Source organism: Crocodylus siamensis, chromosome 5, assembly GCF_052110815.1.
Source record: "Crocodylus siamensis isolate JL-2025a chromosome 5, ASM5211081v1, whole genome shotgun sequence".
Classification (NCBI taxonomy): Eukaryota; Metazoa; Chordata; order Crocodylia; family Crocodylidae; genus Crocodylus; species Crocodylus siamensis.
In genome coordinates this window covers 201,742,615-201,768,055 of record NC_143399.1, presented here as the reverse complement: position 1 = coordinate 201,768,055, position 25,441 = coordinate 201,742,615, and the positions used below count along the sequence as shown (strand labels likewise).

Genomic DNA, 25,441 nt, shown 5'->3' with positions numbered 1-25,441 from the left:
ATTTCAAAAAAATGAAATTCCAATTTGGGCAGACGCCCCACCACTTTTTGCGTAGAGAAGACTTCATTTTCATTCAGGAGTGAACTTTTGTGTGGAACTTTTCTTGCGTGTATTAAAGTTGCTAAAATCAAGTTATTTTCTGAATGAGACACGCAAAAGTAAATTGAAGAACGTGAGAACAACTTTGTCCCTCCCTCTTCATGGTACTTTGTGTTCCTCTTTTTTTTATATAAATTCCAGAACATAACATTCATAGTCCATACTAATTTCTTTACATCCATCCTTGGGCGAAAGCTGGATGAGGACACAGAAATTGTTCCTAGACTTTGAGTATGAACTTTAGACGAGCATACAGAATTTGAGTGGCAGGTTTCGCAGTTTATTTTAATGCCCTGGTATATAGCCAATGTAAAAGAGGGGCAGAGATGAGACCTAACAAAATGGAAATTTCTGGTGAGTAGGTAGAGAAAAGAGAGTGTGGCATGCTTAACATGCTGCAATGTGAACCTGCATGGCCTTTTATGCAGGGAACAGTCAACTCAGTAGCCTCTGGATGCCTAGCAGAGCTCCCTTTACACGTGGCATTTCCACCTACTCTCCTAATCAAAGCCAGGAGCTGTGGACATTTTTGCAAATGGAAGGAAGAAGTTAATATAATAGGTTGCATTTCTGAACATCAGCTCATTATTTGGTCTGATGTTCAGAACATTTCGCTCAGCTCACTCATCCGTTGTAACCATAATATTCATAAAGCGCAGTTTCTCCGGGGGGTCAACTTACTACCGCTGTTACAAGTATGTATTTGAAACGTCTCTCGTGGCCTAGGCCATAATTGCTGGTGTGTTTTCTAGGTTGCTTGAGGATGAAATCGAACAGCTTCACGACCACCTTCGAGAGGTCACAGATGAAAATGGCAGACTGTACAAACTGGTGAAGGAGAGGGACTTTGAAATTAGGCAGCTCCAAAAAACAATAGGGGAGGAGAGATTGGCCTTGTCAGGTAAGCAGAACACATTCATATCCTTAAAACGACAGATTGATAGGCCATAGACATTATAGAGAAGTAGGGCGGGAAGGGACCTCCAAAGGTCATCTTGTCCAGTTCCTACTGGATCATTCCTATCTAAACCATCCTGTACAAATTCATAATCTAAGCTCTTAGTAAAACTACCATCAGGCCTGATACAACACATGAAATAACACCCTAACCTGTCACAACCAAAGCAGGGAGACCACAGCAGCCAATGTTATTAATAGACACTCAAGTGATCCCAGGTAGGGATCCCAGGTATGCAACACCCCCCTCCCCCCCCCCAGTCTATACCAGTTTAACCATGGGGTAAAATTCCTTGCTGATCCCAAATATAGCACTAGGTCTGAGCCTGAGCCTCTAGCAGGAACTGCATTTGCTCACTAGTAAAAACGGGTTTTTGTATGTGGATAGCGCTAATAGTTTGTAGTGCACTTAGATAATGAAATAGTCACTTATCTTGCCATGTGCTGCTTGCTACAGCTTCTTCCTCTTTCAACTACACCATAAAGTTTGAAAGCATTCCTGCAGGCCTGATTTTCAGAGGCGCTGAGCCTCTGAATCTCCCGTGACGTTGTTTGAGTGTGGGGCACTCAGCCCTTCTGAAAATCATGTCCTGTAGCATTATGACTGTCATAATTCCCTGATGGTGATACTGAGGAGAGAACGAGGGTTGCAGGCCTAGTAAACAAAGCCATTTATAAAAATACTGCAGTTTCTGAGGCAGTCTAGAGCTGTCCTCTCTCATGTTCCCTTGGCTTTGTTATTTGAGCATCCTATTCAATTGATTCATTTAAACTGATGAGGCCACAGCCTCTTAAATTTGCTTTTCCATTATTTTCTGTTGTGTTCCTCATCACTCCAGGGACTGGACAGGCTGGGGTTTGAAACCATACACAAGTTTCTAAATGGTACTTGTGCCATGATAAGGACTCCTGTGTTTGACAGCATAGCCAAACTTCTTCCACGAGATGTCAGTGTTGCCCAGTACACCAGTGGCGCTGGGGAAGGGAGGGAAAGGATAGAAACAGTAGTAAGCAAAACTAAATGATGCATAAATTATAGCTCTGTGTTTATTATTTCCATCAGACATCTGAGAGGGACAGTGTGGTATAGGGGTTAAAGCTAGGATGTTAGGGGACAGGAATCACAATTTCTGTTTCTGCCTCCCAGGGCAGCTTTGTGCAAGTCACCATTTGCTTCAGTTTTCCCTCTCTGTAATCCTGAGATGATGATCCTCACTTGTTTCTCAGGAAAACCCCAAGCTTTAATTAATGTGAGCATTGCAGCCTGAGACTCTCACATGCAAGTGCTGTTTCTGATTAGTATTGATTATAACAATTACCACTACCATGATTTATCATGGAAAGAAGTACTGGCTCCCAGAGGAGAAAGGAAACACTGCATCCTCTGCAAGAAAAAAGGGTGGTGCAGATATTTTCTTTATCATCCATTACTTTTTCTGCAAAAATGTTTATGTGGTAATGGGGCAGAAATCTGCCCCGGCCCACAGTCTGCATGGCCCTTTGAAGTGAATAGGGCTGTGCTGTCCCCAGTGGTTGCATAAGAGATGTAGTATTGCGTGGATACTTAGCACTTCATCCAAATTCTCACATATCCTGGTAAAAAGCTCTTCCAAGAAACATACAGCATTAGAGCAAAAGGGTAGACCACTAATAGCAGCACTTAGTTTAAATCCCTATATACCATATACAGATTTATTCCTAAGGTTTGTCACTGTACCCCCAGAGAAACTGTCATGAGTTAGGACCTTTTCTTCACCCAGGTGACATGACAAAGCCCAAATGGTGTACAAGCCTGGCACAGTGGTTACATTATCCAGCACATTAATGAAGCCACTTGTGGCAGGGAAGTGATTGAAACATCTATTTAAGAAGGCGAAGTAGCATTCAGTGGCTATTAAGATTCCTTTTCAAAGTGCATGGGAAGTTTAAGTGGGCATGGTATAATTTTCCAGTTAGACATTATCCAGGACACCAGACTCAGCAATATATCCATCTCATTAGAAGAGTGAAGGCATCTTGCAAAACTAAGATCTGTGTTTCAGCAGCTGCTCCAGTGCCAACCTGCCAGCACAGGCAGTGCTTTGGCATTTTTACCAGGTCATGTATATATACTTGGGAACAGACTTTCATAGTGTGAAGGTCAAAACACCGGTGCCTTGCTCACATTTGTGCTCACACCGTTGCTACTGCTTGGGTAGCTGGATCCATGCCAGCAATTGCTGAAATTAGGGGGGTAATTTGCTGGCTCTCCTGACCATAAACTTGCAAGGGCCACTGTTTGTGCTGTACACTGATGGACCCAGCACTGCAATGCCTCCAACACCAGTGGTTGTAAGCTAACTCAAAGAGCTGAGTGACCCAAATGGCATCATTAACAACTCTCTCCCTCTAGCTACACACTCTCCAGACAGTTGTTCTCGGCACAGATCTGAGAAAGGGAAGCTAAGCCATAAAAATACAGCTTCCCAGAGGCAGAGAAAAAAAGCATCAAGCAATCTGATTCTTGCACCTAAGCTGTTCCTCCATTTTCTACCTTTTTGTTTTCTCAGGAACGTCTGGTTTAGCAGGGGATATCGCAGCTACTAAAATAGTTGAACTGTCCAAAAAGAATCGTGAGCTAACCGCTGAGACCGAAAGTGAAAAAACCAAAGTGAAACAGCTGAATAACAGAGTCAAAGAGCTGGAAAGAGAAGTGAGGCGTCTTTTTATTGTCATAGCAGAACTGTGAAATCGCACCAGTAGCTTTTTGAGGGTAGCTTCCTCTTGGAGAAACTGTGTGTTTGAGTCATGTGGCTACTCTCAGCTTGTTACAGCACCAGGACTTACTGTGAGTGCTTTCCATCTCTGCCCTTGGCAGGATAGATGGACTCGCTCTCTTCACAGTGTCCGTGCGCACTGGAAGAAACAATGGCAGAAAGGTGGGAATAAATATAACGAGCCAACGATTTGTGAAATACCAATCATCAGAAAATGCAATCAGGACTCGTAGTAGAGATGATATCTTTTATTAGACCCACAAGATTTTTGCAAAAAAAAAAATCCTTAATTGCAAGCTTTTGGGCACAAACACCCTTCATCCAGCATTGGAGAAAAGATTGTAAAAGTTTTCCTGGGTAGAAATGAAATCATCAGAAATACAAAAGTGTATCTGAGAATGCAGCTGCTTGTCCCTGGTGATAACAACAGCAGTGTTGTAATGATCTTTCCTCAGTTATCTGGCAGTCTGTAACCCAACTTCTGCATTTATCGTCATCACAGAAGTGCCAGTCCGGGATTAGGGCCCCACTATACTGTATTCTGTTCATGTGCACAGTTGGATGCAGTCTATGTGCTTAACAGCTTCCAGTGTAAATAGGAGGGCCAAGCAAAGGGTGGGAGGGAAGTGAAAGCATAGAGAGGTGAGTGATTTACCCGAACCCCACAGCAGTTTAGTGGTAGACCTGGGATTCTCATCTCCTATCTAATGCTCAATTCTGCAGGCCATCCTACTGTCTACATCACCCTTCCTAAAAGGTTTGCCACAGGTCTCAATTCATCAAGCAGATAATCAAGATAATAAGATAATCCTGGTGGGATCATACAGTTTCCATTTCTCCCCTTCATTTTGCACTCTGATTGCATTTCCCCTTGCAATTTGTTGTCCATAGCTCTCCCCTCTGTAGGCAGGAGGGAATTAGATTATATGAGAGGAGTTCTGCACTCCAGCAAGCAGGAATAATTAGTGAACGGTGCCAACTATCACCGGCTTTCAGAGACTGAAAGCAGAACTTAAGCCCTTTAGCTCTATCCAAGCTACAGAAGAGGGATTTCAGAATGATTCCAGAGCCTCAGCCAGGGGGTGAAGCTGCAGGTTTTCTTCTTAAAATGCCTTTGGAGTCATTGAGCTAGCACGTCTTTCAGCATACACTGCAAGATTTTTCTGTGAAATGGGGGAATTGGACTTGAAAATCTACATTTTACAAAGCGGGGTCCAATATGGGCGCCTTAAAAGTATGTCAGATCCTGACCTTCATTGGACGTTATCTGTGTTTAGAGGCAAAAACATAGATGCCTGTTTTGTGAACTTTGTCCCATTGGAAACATCCCTCAAGGTACAGGTGTTTGCCAACTAATCCCATGGTTCCAAGCCAAAAGCTAGCTGTTCTTTTCGCAGTAAAATAACCCAGCCTGTCTCAGCAAAGATAGAACCGCAGGCATATTTATTTGAAAACTTAGCAGTAGATGAAGACATTTTTGTTGGAATAAATAAAATCCATTTAGCCCATCAAAGCGGGTGGTGTTACACTTGCTGTCTACTCATTAAAATATAGCTGAATCATCTGCCATGGAAATACGCTTTGTTCTCTGCATGTACTCTCTAATGGGTGTTTGCTTTGGTCTTCTCCAGCTCCAGGCAGCCATGGGAAAAATCCAGTCTCTTGGCGGCAGTGACTCAGAAATCAAGCAATCAGCTCTGAGGATAACAGAAGGAAACCTGGTATGAGTTTTCCTTATTTGGAAAAATTCAGAAGTTTAACTAGAATTTTGCTCTTGTGTTGTGTAGCTTTTCTCCTCCTTTATCTTTGCCATTGGTTTTATAACCTGTCCTAATCGTTTTGTATCCAAAGAATCATTGAGTGAGTTTTGGGGGATGATTATAGTATCAGAAGAAAGCGTTTACTGACCTTATTTGTTCATCTTCCCTCCCTCCCATGCTGCTGTCTTGAATTAAAACAAGCTCTTAAAACTTACCAGTTTCAATACTTGTCAAACGAGGCCTGATCTACATTTACCTGTGTTAACTGTGGGGTTGTAGAGTGGGCAGCTGACTTTTTTTAAGTGTTTTGTGTGTAAAAGAAACACGAATTGTTCGTTTTTAAGATGCCCCTCTCAGACTAGAGCCCTGGTTTGTTCTGGTTTCCTTTCAGTAATGCTACCCAGCTAAAGACCAACTCAACTAGACAGTCTAGTGGAAGGGTGGTAGAATAGTCATTGGAGAAGTAGGATGACTCAGAGCTTAAAACTCAAGGCAGAGGTGCAGACTTCCTGGCTATATTTTGGGCTCTGTAGTGGTTTGACTTTGTGGGATCCATAAACCACTGAACTGGTCTTAAAGGCCTTGCTACAGGGTAATTTTGGGCTGCTCCTGGAGCTCTTAATCCCTGGACTGTCTACACATTAACATGTTAAAGTGATTTTAAGCACTCCTTATGCAGCTCAAAGTTATGCGACTCCAGGGCAGGATTGTCTCTGACCTGTACTATCCAGCTCCTGTTCCATTAAGGTGTAGCCACTGCCCACAGATGCACCACCCAGTATCCCAGGATCTCTTAACTCTGTAAGTTCGATCTCTTCAACCCAGGAAGTTGAAGACCTCCAGTGTCCCCAGATCTCTTGCACTGCCACCCATAGTTGCACGAGTAGCAACTCACAGCCAGCTCCTAGTCCTGCCCCTGCTCACCAGGCCTCTAGTGGTAAGTCACAGCTGTGCAAGTAGGGGACAGTCAATGAAGGTTTCTAGACTAACAGTGTGACTGCTCCAAACTCCAAGCTAACACCAATCAACATTTGTGCAGGTCACAGTGTAAGGTGTAACAAAGTCTTAAGCCTCAGTTTCCCCATCTATAAAATGGAAGTAATAATAATTACTTGTTTCTCACTAAGTGTTGTGAGACCTCATCATTTAGTATTAGTAATGGGAATATAACCACTCCTATGCAGGAGTCATGAGTAAATTGATTGGGATCTGGAAGAATGCAGAGGTATTGCACCTTTGGAAAAGGGAATGTCTCTCAGTCTCCTGTAAACCCTGTGGGTTTTCAGAGAAGCTATTTCTGAACCATTACTGAACACCTGAGCTTTCCTCAGTGTCACGTATTTTCCTTTTTGTGAAGTGGACTCTGTCCTTATCAAATCAGTTCTCCTTCTCTCAAAGCCTGGAAGTCCAGAGTTGAAAGCTGTGCAAGAAAAACTAACTGCAGCCAACTTGAAGATGATGGACTATCGCAACCAGCTCCAGGCCACAAAACAGGAATTGAAGATGATGCAAAAGGTACTACTGTATATTTCATAATATTGTGGAGTATTGTGATCTCCCTTCCATTAGTTTCTGGAAGGGAGATGTACTTAGTTAATGAAGACTAGCATGCTGCTTTCTCTTTTGGTTTTGAAGGGCTTTTCTGGATTAGTAGCACTGGTTGGATTACAATGGTAAAGACACAAAAAATTAAAAAAAATAATGTTCTGCCATTGCATTTGTGTGTCTTTCTAATATTTGTGTTGACTTATAGTTTCATAGTTTCATAGTTTCATAGTAGCTAGAGTCGGAAGGGACCTAGGTAGATCATCTAGTCCGACCCCCTGCCTTAGCAGGAAAGAGCACCGGGGTCAGATGACCCCGGCAAGGTGCTCATCTAACTTCCTTTTAAAAATCCCCAGGCTAGGAGCCTGCACCACTTCCCCTGGAAGCTGGTTCCAGGCCCTAGCCGCCCTGACTGTGAAGTAGCGCCTCCTAATATCTAATCTAAACTTACCCTCCGCCAGTTTGTGACCGTTATTCCTGGTCACTCCTGGCAGCGCACGGGGGAACAGGGACTCCCCCAATACCTGCTGATCCCCCCTGACCAGTTTGTAGCAGGCCACAAGGTCCCCCCTTAACCTTCTCTTGTGGAGGCTAAACAGGTTCAGGTCCCGTAGCCTATCCTCATAAGGCCTGCCCTGCTGACCCCTGATCATACGAGTGGCCCTCCTCTGAACTCTTTCCATATTGTCCACGTCCCTCTTGAAGTGTGGCGCCCAGAACTGGACGCAGTACTCCAGCTGCGGCCTGACCAGTGCCGCATAGAGGGGGAGGATCACCTCCCTGGACCTGCTCGAGATGCATCTGTGGATGCATGACAGGGTACGGTTGGCCTTCTTGACTGCCTCCCCACACTGCCGGCCCATGTTCATCGTGGAGTCAATGACGACTCCAAGATCCTTTTCCGTCTCCGTGCTGGCAAGAGGGGAGTTCCCCAACCTGTAAGTGTGGTGCCGGTTCTTCCTCCCCATGTGCAACACCTTGCACTTATCAGTGTTAAACCCCATCCTATTCTCATCCGCCCACCGTTGCAACCTGTCAAGGTCAGTTTGTAGCCTATTGCACCCTTCTAGTGCACCCACATCCCCCCACATCTTAGTGTCATCAGCAAACTTGAACAGGGTGCTTTCTACCCCCTCATCCAAGTCACTGATGAAGATGTTGAACAGTGTGGGCCCGAGGACCGAGCCCTGCGGAACCCCACTGCCCACGTCCTTCCAGGTCGAGAAGAACCCATCCACTACCACCCTCTGGGTGCGGCCCTCCAGCCAGTTGGCGACCCATTTGACCGTGTGGGCATCGACACCACAGTCTCCCAGCTTTTTGATGAGGACAGGGTGAGAGACAGTGTCGAAAGGCTTCCGGAAGTCCAGAAAGACTACATCCACAGCAACCCCTGCGTCTAATGATTTGGTGACCTGATCGTAAAAGGCCACCAGGTTGGTCTGACAAGACCTGCCACTGATGAACCCATGTTGGTTGCCCCTGAGCATGCATTCCCCCGCAAGGCCCTCCTGGATGTGTGGCAGGATAATTTTTTCAAAGAGCTTACCCGGGATTGAGGTCAGACTAACTGGCCTGTAATTTCCCGGGTCCTCTTTTTTTCCCTTTTTGAAGATAGGGACCACATTGGCCCTCTTCCAGTCCTCCGGCACCTCGCCAGAGCACCACGAGTGCTCACAGAGCCGTGCCAGGGGTCCCGCAATGACCTCGGCCAGTTCCTGTAGAACCCTAGGGTGAAGATCGTCCGGACCAGCAGACTTGAACACGTCCAGCCTCTCCAGAAGTACCCTAACTAACTCCTCGCTAACCCTTGGCCCAGGCGTGTCTCTCTCGGGGCCCGAGGGGGGCCCAGCAGGGAGGTGGCTGAACTGGTCCCTACTTAGGAAGACAGAGGCAAAGAAATCGTTAAATATGTTAGCTTTGTCATCTGGCGTGATGACTAAGTTGCCCATCGTGTCCTGCAGGGGCCCCACATTACCCGGGACCCTCTTTTTACCCCCTATGTATTTGAAGAAGGACTTCTTATTGTCCTTAATCCGGGAAGCTAGTCCTATCTCCAACTCTGCCTTGGCCCTCCTGACTGCCCCCCTACATCCTCGGGCGACTATAACATAGTCCTTCTTGGCGATGACCCCATCTCTCCATTGGGTATATGCCTCCCTTTTAGCAAGGAGACATTCCCGGATGCTCTTAGTGAGCCATGGGGGTTTATGTGCCCTCCTGCTCCCTTTGACCCTTGTTGGGATTACCTCCCTTTGGGCATGGAGGATCGTCTCCTTAAGGAGCAACCACTCACCTTCGACATCTGATTCCCTTCCCCTCTGGGTCCTCAGCGCTTCCCCAACGATCCTCCTTAGCTTGTTGAAGTCAGCCCTCCTAAAGTCTAGGGCTGTTGCCTTGCTGCAGCCCTTTGCCACCTTACGCTGGATGGTGAATTCCAGCAAGCGATGATCACTGTCTCCCAGGTGGCCCATCACCCGCAGCCCCCTCACCAGGTCATCACCCGTGGCCAGCACCAGGTCCAACAAGGCGTCTCCCCTGGTGGGACTGTGCACCTCCTGGGTTAGATGGAGGTCCTGCACTCTGGCTAAGAACCGACGTGAGCGATCAGACTTGGCTGACTGCTCCTCCCAGCAGATGTCTGGGAAGTTCAGGTCCCCCATGATGACCACATCCTTAGCCCTCACTGCCTCTGCAAGCTGACCCAAGAATTCTTGCTTAGCAAGTCACAAAAACCTTAATTCGGCAAAAATAGTTAAATTGATGATTAACTTAAAGCATTTGCCTCAGCACATCCCTATTCAGCTGGCTTAAGTTGCATTGAAGTCAGTGGATTGTAAGTGCTTTACTTAGCAGGGACTTTAGAATAGCCTTTATTCTTTGATTCACTTCAGGTACCTAGTGCCTTTTTCTGTGCTCTTTCCCACATGAAGCAGCCTTTGACTTTGCTGCTTTGCATAAAAGACCTGCAATGCTGAGCTGAGACAAGACTTTTGTCCTAAAAATAGATCTCTGCTGACCTTTTAATAAATAATTGAAATGCATTTCATAATAACTGTAGCTCTTCCTCATGCGGCTGTCTTGGAATTGCGTCAAATACTGGCCCCTGGCTTAGTATTATACAGATTTGTGAGCTGCCAGCGTTTCTGTTGGGCCCCTGATTTGTTTAGGTTAATGGCTGGTATACATCAGATAATTATTACATATGATGAAAGCTGTTTGTTAGTAATGATCACTAAAGGCCATGACCATGCAATACAATACGAATACTTACTTACACCCCTTACCAGCAGTATAGATTTGTATTTCACTGTAAGGGCAGTTCCAGCATTTTTTGAATGCTTTCTTTCTACAGGAAAAAAAAATATACACATTTCTAAATATTTAATCATATTTATATGCCTATTTCATAAAAAAATGTTGGTGCTTTGGTAACCAGTGAAACCATTAATATTAGCCCAAATACATCGCAAAGAATCTGCTCCACATGTGTTGAATAGGAGCTGCAGACACCCAAAGGATACAAATACGCATATAAACCCAGCTTTTGTCATGGCTGATAGAAGAACCAGGTTTTCCACACATATTTGTAGCCTGGAAATATCATTAATATTCATTCATTATTTACAGCTTTTAGCAAGTGAAGTTGGTGAAGATGTGAATGTTCAAAATCTTTTGGCTACCTCCGGTACGTGGCGTGGACGGGCCCAGCAGATTCTTGTTCTACAAGGCAAGGTGAATTACTATCACAGGTCCTTTTCTTTAGCTTTATGGTATTCAGAGCTGAAAGCAAAACTCTGAGCATTTGCTGAAGCTCCTAGTTTATCACAATTATGATTTTTCAAGAGGGTGCGTTGTAAGATTCTGCTTGTCCATGCGGCCACAGTCAGGGAATTATTATTTCTGATGAACAAGTAAAATGCCATCAGTCCTCTTGTTCTCAAAGACATGTACAAGTACCAAGAAATAAATGGTAGGACACTAAGCCGCAGGCCAGATGCTCCATTTGATTGTGCGTAGTGGGCTCTCTCTGACCTTAGCTGTAGCAATGCATGCGCAGCGAAGGCCATGCTTTAGCTCTGAACATCTCTGCATGCTTTCCTCTAGGTTCGAGAGCTAGAGAATCAGTTGGGTCAGAGCAAAAGCAGAGCATCGATGAACAGTATCGACGAGGAAATGTTGGCCCTTACAGATCCTCGGAAATTGTCAGCCCAGGAGAGAAACCTCCTCCGGATTCGCAGCTTGGAAAAAGAAAAGAGAGAGGCTTTGGAGGTAAAGATCTGTGAGCTGATACCAACCTGCTTGTAATACAACTATGTAGTAGCTGCTGCCCTTCCACCTGTCTCACCCACGTGCCTCTAAATACAGTCAGGCCCCCGGTGTTCATGGGTTGGGAAGCTAGTGGTATCTTTAAGAGGGTGTGAGGGAATGGCTAGAGCCATGGCAGGGAGAGGCACTAGCAGGGTTTAGCAGGGTGTGCTTTCTCCGCACCCAGTAGATACAAAACCTCTGGCCCCCAGCCCGGAGATTGAGTGCGTCCTTTCTCACCTCCCTACCACATGTCCATCCTGCAATAGCTATAACTGAGCACTGGGTCTTTGCATACCTCTGACTCACGGCAGTAAGGAGAAAGCAAGTGTTCAGCTGCCCCCAGACATGCACACACACACAACCAGATCCTGCTCTTACACCATCCCTGCTCTGGAGTAACTCCCCTGTTGTCCTCCTGTCTCAAGCCCCAGTCACAAGAGAGCTTTACTGAAGTGCTTCCAGATTTTTGTCAACTCTTCTTGGGTTTGAAATCCAGCCATAGGTCCCCTGCATGCGTGAAGTGAATAATGTATTTACGTGTTGATACTCTGCACTGCTCAGAGAAGACTGTTAATCAAAAGCACATTCACTTGAATTATGATGCCAATGGCAGACCCACAACACACTGATTCTGGTCTTGACACAAAATTATAATTTACTTCATGGCACGTACTTCATCTGCTTAGAACCATCTGGATTCCTGAGCACACAGACCTCTTGTGCAGCCACCAAGTGAGCACTGACTGCGGTGTGCAGTAGCGTAACATTTACAGAGGGTGAGTCACTTCAACGGGCAAGGCAGTGCAAAGTTCTGGATTCTGCAGAGCTGCTGGTACTTCCTTGTATTCAACTGAGAGCAAGGAGCAGGTTGAATGGGACATGATTAATCTCTTCCCTCGTTTCACGTTACATATTTACATAATTGCAGAAACTCACCGGGGAGCATAGCGCTCTTCAGAAGGATCATGAAGACGTGAAAATAAAACTGGATGCATCGAAAGCCAGGAACAAAGTGCTGTCCAATGAGGTGAAAACACTGAAGGGGCAGATCCTGACCCTGCTGGAGAAAGGGAAGCATGATGATGAGCTCGTGGATGCTTTACTGGTACAGTCTGACTATTGCAGCTGATCCTAGGTCTTTCAGAATCTATGCTTTCTCTAAAACTGACGACATCTTACAGTGTGGTGACAAAACCATCCCCTCAGGATGGCAAGGGGTTTGAAAAATCCAGGTTTAAGAGCAAGCCAACGATTTTTGCATTTTATATTGATGCTGATGAGATTCTGAGATCAGCACAAAGGCTGACGCACTTGGTTGAGAAGGCGGCTAGGAGCTGCTGCCGTGTTTACCCTCCCAGCCATGGCTACTGCCACCACTCACCCCACTGCTACATCTGGATCCTGTCTGCAAAGAGCCCCACAGTCTGGATCTGGCCTCAGGGAGTTGGGTGAGACTGACACCCATCTTAGAGAATTGCTGTAAAAAGTGGTCACGGTTTTGTCCTCTTGATGAGAATCAAGACTCCAAATTCTGTTCCCAGTTCCACTGACTCCTTGTGTGACCTTCGCAGATTATTTGGGTCAGGGTTTTTCACGCGTGCCAGCTAATTTTGTGCACTTTCTTTTCAAGTTACCCAGCTTGAGGCTCATAAAGCTTTGACTCAGAGAGGTACTGAATCACCATTAGCTCCCACTGACTTCAGCTCCCACTTTGACCAGGTTCACACAACGCATGTGTGGCTGAGCTGGGAACAGAACATGAGGTCCTTTGCCTCAAGTATATCCACCTACCAAATAAAGTTAGCAATAGTACAGGCAGTCCTTGAACTTACAACATAATCGGTTCCTGAAAACTGCATCTTAACTCGAAACTCGAACCGATTTTCCCGTAGAAAACAATGTTATAAATGGGGGATTGGTTCCTGAACCAAGGCCCCATACCCTATTTTCACCAAAAATAACCTAGAATTTTGTACTCAATCAATTATGGATGAGTAATATTTCTACATTAGTGTATTTATATTGTGAAGAGCAATCAAGTTGATTTGGAAGGACTTCTTTGCCGTCACTTTGCCAGACTTTTTGAAAGGCTCTTGGTTGGACTTTTTTTGAAGGGTTCTTGGCTGGAGTCTTCTCAGGAGTCTTGGCTGCAGGTTTTTCTGGCGTCTTGTCTGCTTTCTTAAAGAAAATGTCCAAGGACATTTGGACAGACGTTCTGCAGGGAGATGGGCAACACAGTGAACTTGTTTGGTGTGGCGTCGTAACAGATCAAGCATTGTAAAGTCGAAACTGTCGTCAGAAAGTCGAAACAGGGTGTCAATTTATAAACATCATAAGTGCTGTTTGTTGTAACTCAGAACACTGTAAGTCGAGGACTGCCTGTACAGTGTTCATTCGGGGCCCATCCCTTCGCAGTATGCTCATTAAGGAGTAGTCCCAACTGGAGTCTTAGCATTGCTTACTTAATACCAAGCACTTCAATTCTATCTGCATATAAGCTCCACTCGTACTTGCAGTGCTGTATAACTACTTCACACACCCTTCAGTTCAACCAGCAGGATCAGAGTCTGTGAGCTGTCGTCTCACACACAGCCTGATTGCTTGCATTATAAGTTATAGCACCGAGCAATGAGAAATGCTTGACAGTCAAGCTGGTTTCAGGCTTATAACGCAATGGGTTAAGTTCATCCCTGAGGTAATAAAGTTCTCTTTAAAGAATTTATCCCAGGGATGAGTTTGGTTGGGGTGTTAGTGCCATAACACACAGCTTCTGGCTTTGGATTGCACTAGGCATCCTAAAACATGTATCCTTTTGGGCACAAATTTAGGTGTGAACCATCATTTGTTTAACATTCTTCTTGATATATAAAAACAGTCTGTCATGATATTACTGTTTCACCAGAGCCAGCAGAAGGAAATGCATGAGATCTTAAAACACCTGAGCCAGCAGGATGAGAAGAACAAGGAGTCTCAGCAGAGCCTAGGACAGCAGCTGAACAGCGAGACTCAGAAACAGAGCTGTCTCATAGAGCAGCTCAAACAGATGGTGGCTGAACGAGAAGCCAAGGTGAAAGAGCTGGAAGAGGAGGTTGGGCAGCTCATGCTTCAGGTAAACCTATCAAAAGAAATGAGCTATCAGAGCCACTCCTTGGGAAGCTCTCTCCCTGTTTCTAAACACTCCTCCCTCCCATGTTGTTTGAAATGTTTGCTGGCTCAGCCTCCCAGCACCTGCCCACTGTGACAGCTCCAGCTAACGCCAGGGTGATCTAGCAGGGAGACTCAGACTTTCTTTGACACTGGTGCGAGCCGTTTCCTCAAATCATTTGCACAGCAGAGATGATGTGAATGTAAACTGACATCAAAGCTTTGCAACATGCTCCGCAAGCTGGGTTACAGGGACTGAAAAATAGCAGGCAAACCACATTCAGGCTCTCTGAAAATGGGAGGGAGGATAGCCCAAGGGTAAAGGTACCAGCCTGGAATCTGGGACACCCGAGGCTCCCTTCCTGGCTCTGGCACTGACATCTCACATGACCTTGAGCATGTCACTTAGACTGCCTCAGTGGAACCCCTGGAAGAAGTGGGCTGGTCAGTTGTAATGTACAGTTCCTCTACCAGCATTGACACCCATGCTGCTTTGTGCTGATGGGCACTGAATGAATGGTGTGGTGGAAACTAGGCAACTTGGAAAAAGTCTAGGGCGGAGGGACAGCAGTCATTAACTGGCACATGTGTAAAGAAAAGGTGAGGGATGTTGAGATAAGAAGCAATTCCTTTCTGGTCTATTATGTTAATCTGCCCCAAGGTCTCACATGACATAGGGGCAGCAGAACAGGCCTCAGTCTTGAGAAATCCAGGTTCGATTCCCTTCTCCATCAAAGGCTTCTGGTATGACCTTGGGCAAGTCACTTAAAGGGCAGATGCTTAGAGTACTTAGGCACCTAACTCCCATTGATTACAATGGGCATTCTTTGCTTATGTACTTTTAAATAAATAGGCTTCAGCCGCTGGGTCTTTCAATCTTGATCTGTAAAAAAGGGGTTGTATCACTTTCCTGTGCCGCTGCGGTGTTGTAAAAATAAATACATTCAAGACTATGAGTTGTTAAGGTGCTATAGTGATGAGGGTCATAGAGGTACCTAAGTTAGGTAGAACCAGGGCAGAGCAGAGATTAACTTTGATCAGGATCAGGTATTCAGTCGACCCTGAGCGGACCAAGTTTGGCATGAAACTGTCTTTGCTTGAGGTTTTACATGTGTTTGGGAGGGGGTTGTTCAAACCTGAAACTCCGAATGAGATTCCACAAGGGAGAGAATCAAAGAACAAATTCCCATTAAACCCATCATGTTAAACACCCTGGGGGAGATATGGCTCTAACCATCTGAACACAGAACAGTTATGGGCGTAGTTCTGCTCCGCAACTGAGCCAAAGTTGTACAGAGCACAGCTGGCTTTAAAATCTTCTCCAGCAGCATCAGAAGAAAGAAGCCACTGAGGAGGGCAGTCCAGATGTTCTGGACTCGCCGTCCTCCGAGCTCTCAGAAGATGCAAGTTTTACTCTAATCAAGTCACCAGCCTCCGGTGGTGATCACATTGGGAGGATTGTGTCTGCTCGGTAAGAAAAATTTAATTGAAATCTTTAAAATTGATATGAATTATTCAAAGGCATATTTTTTTCCTGCCAGCGATTCCAAACCACAAATGCAGCCTCTGAAGGATTATAGCAGCTCATTTGCAGCGTATAGGAATCTCTTAATCATATTCTCTCTTAGACATTTGTCCTGGGACACAGAAAGATACACTTAGATGCAGCCATTACTACATTTGGCATGTTTGCAATACAGCTCATTCTCTTTCTCTGGCTCAGATAATATTCATGCAGTCAGCTTAAGTGCCTTGGGTTTTTTTTCCCTGAGAGAAACTGAGCATCTAATGGGCATGGCTCTGAAACCGGGATGGCAAATTAATATGAAGTTCTGGTTTAGATATGCTATAAATCAGTAGTGTATTATTTAAATCAATAAAACTGCCTTTGTAGGACTACTTCACAGAAGAGTAGAAGGTTCAAAAGACATCTAGTAAGTTGGTTTTCTTGCGTTCCTCCAACCAGCAGTCAAAGACTGTGTCATCTTGTTTACCCTGGTCTAATACCAAAGTCAGTTAGTCAGTCCGCACATGCATATTTGTCAAACCATGCGATAGCATCCTCAGTGGCCATGTGCAGTTCCAGGACCGCACGGCAGAGACCCTCTAATATGAGAAATGGAGATTGGCATTACCACCAAACAAGTTCCTTATCACAGGTCCTACAGTCTCCCCACCTGGCTTAAACCTGCCATCCCACACCGTCAGCAGGCCTTGCTGAATAGGTTCTGGACAGGGCATAGTCTGTGTGCAGCCAGCCTGCACCATTGAGGTCTTTGTGACAATCCAGACTGTCGAGTTTATGCCAAATACAGGTCCTGATCCTCACTTATACAAAGGCCACTCTACAAGGCCCATCAGGGCTTTAATGCCAATGCTTAAAGCAGCTTTAAGTGACAAGAAAGTACTTCTATACCTACTTAAAATCCCGCTATACTTTTAGTGATATATAGTGGCTGTGGTATATTTGAGAATGAAACCCAGTGTGCAAGGCTTGTCTTATGGGAAGCAGACCCACTTTCCAAAGTTAAAGTTGCAGCCAGCTCCCGTTATATAAACTCATTTTATCACTCCTCTGGCCTCGACTTGGAAAATGAATCTGGCCTCAAAATTGTTGAATTCGCTCTGAACACCATCCTCAATGTTTGACAAAAGTGCAGCCACCTCTGTTTGGATTCTAGGTCATTACAGCATTACCCTGATTTAATCCTTTTGTCTCATGTTTGTTTCTCTGTAGCTTCAAAACCTGCCGTTGCCTTTGCAGGCTTTTCCTTTGATAAAATCTGCTTGCCAGCTCGTATACCAGTTTTACTGGAAGCAGATGTGTCTAAATGTAATTAAACAAAGCTGTGTGCCGCATTTGCAAGTCTGCTCCTGATTGCATTAGTGTCAATGGGTGTTTGGGTTTTTTAGCCATTGGATTGAACAGATGCAGGAATAGACGCTCTATGTGGGATTTTGTTGTGAACATCTTAATCTTGCCGTGGTTTATTGTAGCTTAGAAAAAAACAGGGACCCTTCTTAGACTGGCCATTGATAAAGCACTTCCCCTCACCCAGCTGATGCAGGCTTTGTGGGCTTGTGTTTATCACAGAGTCCTAGCCTCTCCATAGTCATGGCCCCAGGATTTTCATTCTCCCACATGCACCTCCTCACAAGGCATCCTTGTGCTTTCTAGTAGCGAGTCCCTGTCTTACCCATTAGCGCTTCTCCAAGAAATTGCATCCAATGAAGGTGGGTGGATCCTCTTCCTCCTTGTGACCTTCCTGTTCAGTCTTGAGGGCCAGGTGGTGATGTGTTACAAAAGTAGACCCATTCGTGGATTTTCATAGTTTCAATGAGGTAAGGAGAATAGTCGGGGAAGCACTGAGGTCCCAGAGGGAAGGGGAATTGGGTGTCCAAGAAGAGTGGTTAAGGAGACGATCCTCCAAGCCCAAAGGGAGGCAATCCCAACATGGATCAAAGGGGGCAAGAGGGTGCAAAAGCCCCCATGGCTCACCAGAAGCATCTGGGAACATCTCCTAGCTAAAAGGGAAGCGCACACCCGATGGCAGGGAGGGGCCATCCCCAGGGAGGACTACACTGCGGTTGTTCAGGGATGCAGGGGTGGGTCAGGAAGGCTAAGGCGGAGATGGGACTGGGACTAGCTTCCCGTATCAAGGACAACAAGAAATCCTTTTTTAAATACATAGGGGGCAAACAGAAGGTACCGGGTAACGTGGGGCCCTTGCAGGACACGCTAGGAAATCTGGTCATCACACCAGACAGCAAAGCCAACATATTTAACGACTTCTTTGCCTCCATTTTTCTGAGCAGGGACCAGGTCATCCCCCCAATCAGGCCCCCCTCAGGCCCCAGGGGAGGTGCACCCAGGCCAAGGGTCAGGGAGGATCTTGTCAGGGAACTTGTGGAGGGACTGGATGTATTTAAATCAGCTGGTCCAGACGATCTCCACCCCCGAGTGCTGCGGGAATTGGCTAAGGTCATTGCGAGACCCCGGCACAGCTGTACGAGCACTCGTGGTGCTCTGGTGTGGTGCCAGAGGCCTGGAAGAGGGCCAACGTGGTTCCCCTCTTCAAAAGAAGGAGGAAGGAGGACCCGGGGAACTATAGGCCAGTTAGTCTTACCTCGATCCTGGGTAAGCTTTTTGAGAGAGTTATCCTGGCGCATGTCCGCAAGGGACCAGTGGGGGAGATTTATGCTTAGGGGCAACCAACACGGGTTCATTACCTAAAGGTAAAGCAATAATTTTAGCCTTGTATATGAACGGCTAACACAGCCAGGCAATTAAATACATGTGTCATTAGGGGTGCACTGAACGAGGCAGAGCACTGCAAGAACTGTTATTAGGATGGTCAACGTGCCTTTAACTGTAGTTGATTGATGAACTATCTATTCCTTTTGATTTGAAATGTTTAAAAGAAAACCTTTACTTGGCAGAGGAAATAAAATGAGAAATGCTATAAATAGAAGCTAAAGCTCTGGGTAATTCTAAAAGTGAGAGCCTTCATCTGAGTGAAGATGCTGTTGAGCAGAAAGCAGGGTAGCTTTGCACCTTGTAGACTAACCAAACCAGAGATGTAACCAGGTGGGACCCCAGAGACACCTGAGCTTGTGCATTATGGCATCCTATTTGTTACGGATGGGAGGAGAATCACTTCGGCTGCTCTGACTTTTTGTCCAGTACAGGACAGCAATTAACACAGCCACAGCAAGGGTGGCAGGCAGCACCAGGCATAATATTACAATGCTGATTTATCGTTACCCATGCTTGCTTCCTCACAGCACCGTGTCTAAGATGGGGCATACGCTTGTAGAATCTGCAGCTACTAAGTCTTCGTCTCCAAGTAATAACATCACACAGGGCAGGTACGTATACAAGCAAGGGAGCATTTCCTTCCACCCAGCAGAGATTAAACTGCATCAGCAAGAGGTCTTGATCTTTGTAGCCAAAATCTTCTCTCTATATCCTCTCCACTAGTCAGCATGAAATTGTTTAGGCACAGACTAGCTCATCCTTTGCTTGATCAGTTGTTGACAATAGAGGATGGACTTGTATCCACTTAAGATGCCTCCTCAAAGTCACGCTCCACGTGCGTCTCCCAAATATCCTTGTATATGCGGATACGTATACACATCTCCACATAGGATACGTATATATATCTCCACATAGAGCAAGCAGGGCTGGACCTGATGATCTCGTGAGGTCTCTTCCGGCCCCTAACTTCTTTGTGAGGAGACCAAATATAAAGGAAGTGCGTGGCCCTGGAGTACGCGGGAAAAGTGGCCTCTCCCATCAGCTTGCAGGCAAGAAAATTCAAATCCCTGTGCACCGATTGATGTTCAGAGCAGTTCCCCTGGAGAAAGCTGTTGCCAGCCACAGATCATTGTAGATCTTCTCAAGGCTTTGCAGCATACACAGACAAGCACTGGAATGGGAGGAGGGGTTGGCCAGTTGATCAGCGTTGGAAGGTTTTACAGAGGAGATTGTATTAGAAGAAAAAATGTTGAGACCTGAAATGCCCTTCCGGGGAAATTCACAATTGTTTTATTTTTATAAATCACTTGGGGGTGGTGTTTGGAGCCGAGGGGGCAGACAAGATGGGGAAAGGTTGGTTCAGTGATCAGGTTCTATGCTTAGCCCTCCTGCCAATCCATCTTTTAAGTCCCATCTTTGTTTCAGCTTTTTTCAGTCATGGCAAGTGAAACAGATTGCTTAAGTTCTTGCTGTTTCTTAGGACTGCTGACACTGACAGCCCAGATCTGAAAGCACTGCAAAAACAGATCACAGAGTACAAGGCTCTCCGCCAGGCTGCTGAAGTGGAAAGAGACAGGCACACAGAACTAATCGCTGTGTTGCAGAAAAGGTATCAACTGATTTTGCTGTTTCCTTTTGAACGTTTGAGAGTCTCACACATACTGCATGCTATATGCTGTTGGGGTGATACTTTTCTTCCAATAGGTGCTGCTTTCTTTGAATGCTTACCCCTCGCCAAATCATGTTTTTCCTTTTCAGGCCTCTTGGAACAAAAGGACAGGGAAAAAAAAAAGCATCAATGTTATTAAACCCAGAACTTGTTGACCTTGTGGGTATTTAGGGTAATATGAATGCCATAATGTTACTGCAAGCATCAGTAGTGAGTGCTGCGATCAGAATTATAGTCAGATTTCCATTCCAAGACTTTCTGGTTTTCACAAGCTTATAAAGCTTTCCCAGCAAGTCTCCTTCTGGCTAAAATTTCCCATGCTTGCCACCAGCAAAATAGTGACTTTTATCTTTTTTAAATGCAAGTTTGAATAAACTCCAAGCATCTGTTTTAGTTATAAAAGAGTGCAGGAAACCATCCTTTTCCTCTTTAGATAAGTTTCAGGTGCAGGTTTTGCCCAGAAACAAAATCCAGATCTTCTTGTCTGCATGAACTATTTCCATCCCTTCATTTTTTTTAATGCATTAGGTAAATATTTTGCTTGCTTGACTTTATTTTACACTGGATATCTTGCTTCACTTACCTGGCTTTCAGCTTTTGCAGGTAATTATGGGCAGTAATGTATATATTTTATATCTACTGCCTCATAAGGACCTGCACAGATACTATCCACACACACACACACACTTTTTACTTAAGCTTGCACTCCACTGATGTCATTGGTACTGTGTAAGCAGGTAAGGATCAGGCCTTGAAATATGAAGTAATAATGATAGGAAGCACCAGGCTCAACAAAATTCACTGCTAAAGGTGAAATGTGCCACGGAGCAGCGACTCAGCAGTCCCACGGGCATCACAGAATTATCCTGCACTGTCACAGGAGTTATCACAAAAATCTCACGACATTCACAATCTCTGTAAGGCTCCAGGGTAATACTTTAATATTAATTAGGGTAATACCACTAATATTTTAACATGAATATAAAGAAAAAATAAGCCTTCGCTTAGAGCTGAGGTACTAAAACTCATGTTAACAAGGTGTAGAACAATGGAAAGGATTAAAAAAGTGGAACTTGTATATGATGAAAGGCTGGAAAAAAGACCCTGATTTAGGACTCCACTCTGCAAACACTTACCACTGCTTAGAGCACCTACCCATTGAAGTAACAGGCTGTGACACTGGGAAGGATCAGAGTTCATGGGCAACTCTGATCTGAGGTCTTGTCAATGTAGGCTGTCACAAAACCTAACCAGCCCGTTTTCCACTGTTTCCCTAACACAGAGCTAGGGATCACTTGATGCAATGAAAGGCAGTGATTTCAGAACTGCTAAAATGAAATGCTGTTTCATGAAGCACGTTGCCAGCCTGTAGAAATTCACTGCCACAAGAGGTCAGAGTGTCTCTTTCTATGGCTGCAGTTTTAAAAGACCAATATAATTTTATGACTCTTACAATGTTTTTAGCTATGTAAGCTGAAAGAGTAATAAAAAGACTCCCATCTCTGGGTTCAGGAGTCTATAGCAATCACCTGCAGGGGGCTGGAAGTAAGTTTCTCTCCCTTCACACAGCACTGTACAATAGGTGAAGTTCATTGTTTGAATCATCTGGTCTCGGCCCCTGCCCTAGATATGGTGCACTGCTGGTCTGATGAAGTCCGGCAGCTGCTGCGGTTCTGCGTCAGAGTGGACAGCTAGTCACTGAAGACACGATAGGAGGTAACTCTGAAATAAAGACATGGTCCCACTGTAGGTCCTTCAACAGCTGAGCACTGAAGTAGCCATGACTGCTTTCCTAATAGCAGCCTTGTGCGTGGTTCAGCCTTTGCCATAAATTCTCTGGGGGCCTCATCACAGTCCTTCAGTGTGCTCCTTAGCAGCTGAGTTTATAGAAGGTGCTACTCAGCTGGTTTTCATGTCGCACATTATAAAGGAGATGTCTGTGGAAATCATTGCTATTTATATGGAAAGACAGGATGACTCGATGCTTGAGGACAATGTAATCACTTTGCCTCGGTGCTATTCCAGCACATTGAAAAATGGAAGCAGTTTATTTCTGCTGTAATAACTGATCTGCCCTCAGCATCAGTAATTGTTTGTTTGGGAAATTTATGAGCGCCCATTGCTAAGGGACCTGGGTAGCTTCACTCAGTAATAATTATGTACAAGTCGTAAACTGTGCTGACTACTTAACTCCATGTTGCCCATGGAGAGGCTCCATCTTAGATGAATTGCACTGGAGCATCTGCCCCTGGGGGCATGGCCAAGTCTCCTATTCATGTCACTGAAAGCTGGGGCAGGATTTGAAACCGAGATGCAGTAAGATGGATTCTTTATGCATAAAGAAATACTGACATGTGTATTCAGACTCTGAACTATTTTGAACCTCAGGGTGGACGAATGCCACAATAAAGTTTTGGAAGCTGAGAAGAAGCTTCAAGAAGAACAGCGTAGATCGGTCATTTTGGAGCAGCAGCTCGAGAAACTGAAAATGGATACAGGGAAGAACGGAAACGTACAGAAACCTCCCACCAGGAACAAAGCCGGTGAGGCACAGCACTTTGCTCAGGAGCATCGCCTCTATTACTTCCACATTCAGCAGCCAAGGAGAGCGACTTATAACACAGCCCCAAGTTACAGCACCCAGAGCAAAATCCTGGCCTTACTGAATTCATTCAAACTTTGTCTTTGACTCCAGTGGGACCAGGATTTCACTCACAGCACATAAGACTTGGCAGGGTTGGACCCTCAGGGAGGAATTAGATATTGCAGTACATTGCCACCACTTCTGCCACTGTGTTTGCTTCATTCTTTTGCTCTGAAAGATTTGGTTGAAGGTTAAATTAAGAGCGGAACTGAAGGATGCATCCCGATTTAAGGCCTGTCAGGGTCTATGAAAATCTATGGCCGGTGATGAAGTAATTAGATCTTGGGTGATTTATTACCTCTAGAACATGATAATCTCCTGCTATAAATATGAAAGGCTCACTAACACAGTTAAAGAAGCAAAATTCACTGCGGAACGTTAAATTTTTATTTCCTTGATCAGAGCCTTTTATTGCTTACGGACTGTGGTCCTGTGAAATATCTGAAGCTATAAAATCGTACATATTCTTAAGGAAACTTTTACAGTAGTTTCCCTTTCTTTAAATACTTTGATAAAGTAATAAGGCATTCATTATATAAGAGGGATCACAACTTCCATTTGGCAAGTAACTCAGCTGCTTCTGGTCTGGCTGGCTTGCATTTAGGCTTAATGTCTTATACACACTGCACATCTCCCTCACCTCCCTCTGTACATTTCCTTTTCATTCTTTGGGCCCGAAGCAGGCTGCATGGCTGGAAGGGAGAGAGGGATGGTATTGCAGCCACATGGTGTTTCTCTGTGGTTCAGCTGATCTCATGCATGTGGTGAGCCTAGACGGGTCCATACTTGGTAGAAAGTTCTCCAGTCCGTGCAGGGATGTGTTAGTTATTCACTGGGAGCTAGATTCACATGGGGGCTTCCATTAAGTATTGCATTGCCTATCTTTTAGTTGCTACACCGCCTTTTAGCATTAATGACCAGAACTGGATGACTTCCCTGTTACAATACACAGGGAGAGTTAGGCAGCTAAGAGTGGGGTTCATAGAAGCCAGCATGCTGAGTGGAGGCTACTTGAGCTATCTAGCAGGAAGTGCCAAGGGCAGGGGCACAACTATTTTGAAGCTGTTTCATTTTTAATAAAATACTTAACTATTCATTACAGCAGGGACTGGAACTTGAGTGTAGCAGGCACATCCCCTAGCCACCAGGTTATAGGGTCACTCTTGTGCTCTGTGAATGTTTAATTATTGATGTAAAACGGCATAACTGAAACAGAAGAGACTGATGGAGACTCACCTCAGAATACCCTGTCGCCCAGGAGTTAGGGCATCTCCTTTAATTTGTCGATTGGTCATCTTCTGTGGTTCATGTGCCGAATTAGTGATGGGAAGGCTGTGAGGTTAAGGCTGGGTGTGGGCCACTGAGATTCAGTCTGAAGGCACAGTCCTGATTGATTTGAGAATTTTTTGCCAGCAGATCAAGGGCAGTGATTCTTCCCTTCTATTCAGCACTGGTGAGACCACAGCTGGAGTCCTGTGTCCAGTTTTGGGCTCTCCGCTACAGAAAGGATGTGGACGAGTTGGAGACAGTCCAGTGGAGGGCAGTGAAAATGGTTGGGGGGCTGGGGGACGCGACTTATAAGGAGAGGCTGAGGGAATTGGGCTCATTCAGTCTGGAGAAGAGAAGACCGAGGGGGATTAAATAGCAGCCTTCACCTCCCTGCAGGGGGGCTGCAGAGAGGATGGAGCTGGGCTGCTCTCAGTGGGGGCACATGACAGGACAAGGAGCAATGGGCTCAAGCTGCAGCAAGCATTGCTTAGGTTAGATATTAGGAAAAACTTTCTCCCTAGGGCATGGTGAAGCACTGGACCAGGTTACCCAGCGGGGTGGTGGACTCTCCATCCTTGGAGGTTTTTAAGACTCAGCTCCACAAAGCCTTGGCTGAGATGATCTAGTTGGGGACAGTCCTGCTTTGAGCAGGTGGTTGGACTAGATGTGACCTCCTGAGGTCCCTTCAACCCTCATTTTCTATGATTCATCTCTGGTCTATGGCAGGAAGTAGAGGGATCTGAATGTGGGTGTCTCAGCTATTATGTGAGCATATTAATCCCTGGCTAAGGGGAAGGTGGGGTAGAGGGTTGTGTTACCATTGCTTCCATTCAGTGTGGGATGAGGATTCAACCCTATGGGGCAAGAAGCAGGTACCTGCCTTGTTTGTGAATCCTGAAGGGGCTTAAGTGTGAGATTGTCACTGGGCTGCTTGGCTTTGTCAGGACTAAGGTGAGTCTCTGCATTCCCAGGGGTATACATGTAGGCACCTAAGGGGTTGAGAAGATGCTGTGTGGGGTTTTGAGAGTG

At 45.4% G+C, this 25,441-nt stretch overlaps 1 protein-coding gene across 3 annotated transcripts in view; it reads left to right on the top strand.

The window, feature by feature from the left end:
• CCDC13 (coiled-coil domain containing 13) overlaps positions 1–25,441 on the top strand; it is a 36,978-nt gene that overhangs the window by 6,907 nt on the left and 4,630 nt on the right. The window contains exons 3-14 of one of the 3 annotated variants that reach the window (XM_090047880.1): positions 852–1,000; positions 3,606–3,748; positions 5,444–5,533; positions 6,971–7,087; positions 10,748–10,852; positions 11,225–11,389; positions 12,357–12,533; positions 14,331–14,537; positions 15,907–16,043; positions 19,358–19,441; positions 20,311–20,439; positions 22,888–23,042. In XM_090047880.1, the coding sequence (XP_089904006.1) occupies positions 852–1,000; positions 3,606–3,748; positions 5,444–5,533; positions 6,971–7,087; positions 10,748–10,852; positions 11,225–11,389; positions 12,357–12,533; positions 14,331–14,537; positions 15,907–16,043; positions 19,358–19,441; positions 20,311–20,439; positions 22,888–23,042 (1,658 nt within the window). Of the gene's footprint in view, positions 1–851; positions 1,001–3,605; positions 3,749–5,443; positions 5,534–6,970; positions 7,088–10,747; positions 10,853–11,224; positions 11,390–12,356; positions 12,534–14,330; positions 14,538–15,897; positions 16,044–19,357; positions 19,442–20,310; positions 20,440–22,887; positions 23,043–25,441 lie in introns of all 3 variants that reach the window. The other 2 variants (XM_090047878.1, XM_090047879.1) reach the window with 2 other exon arrangements.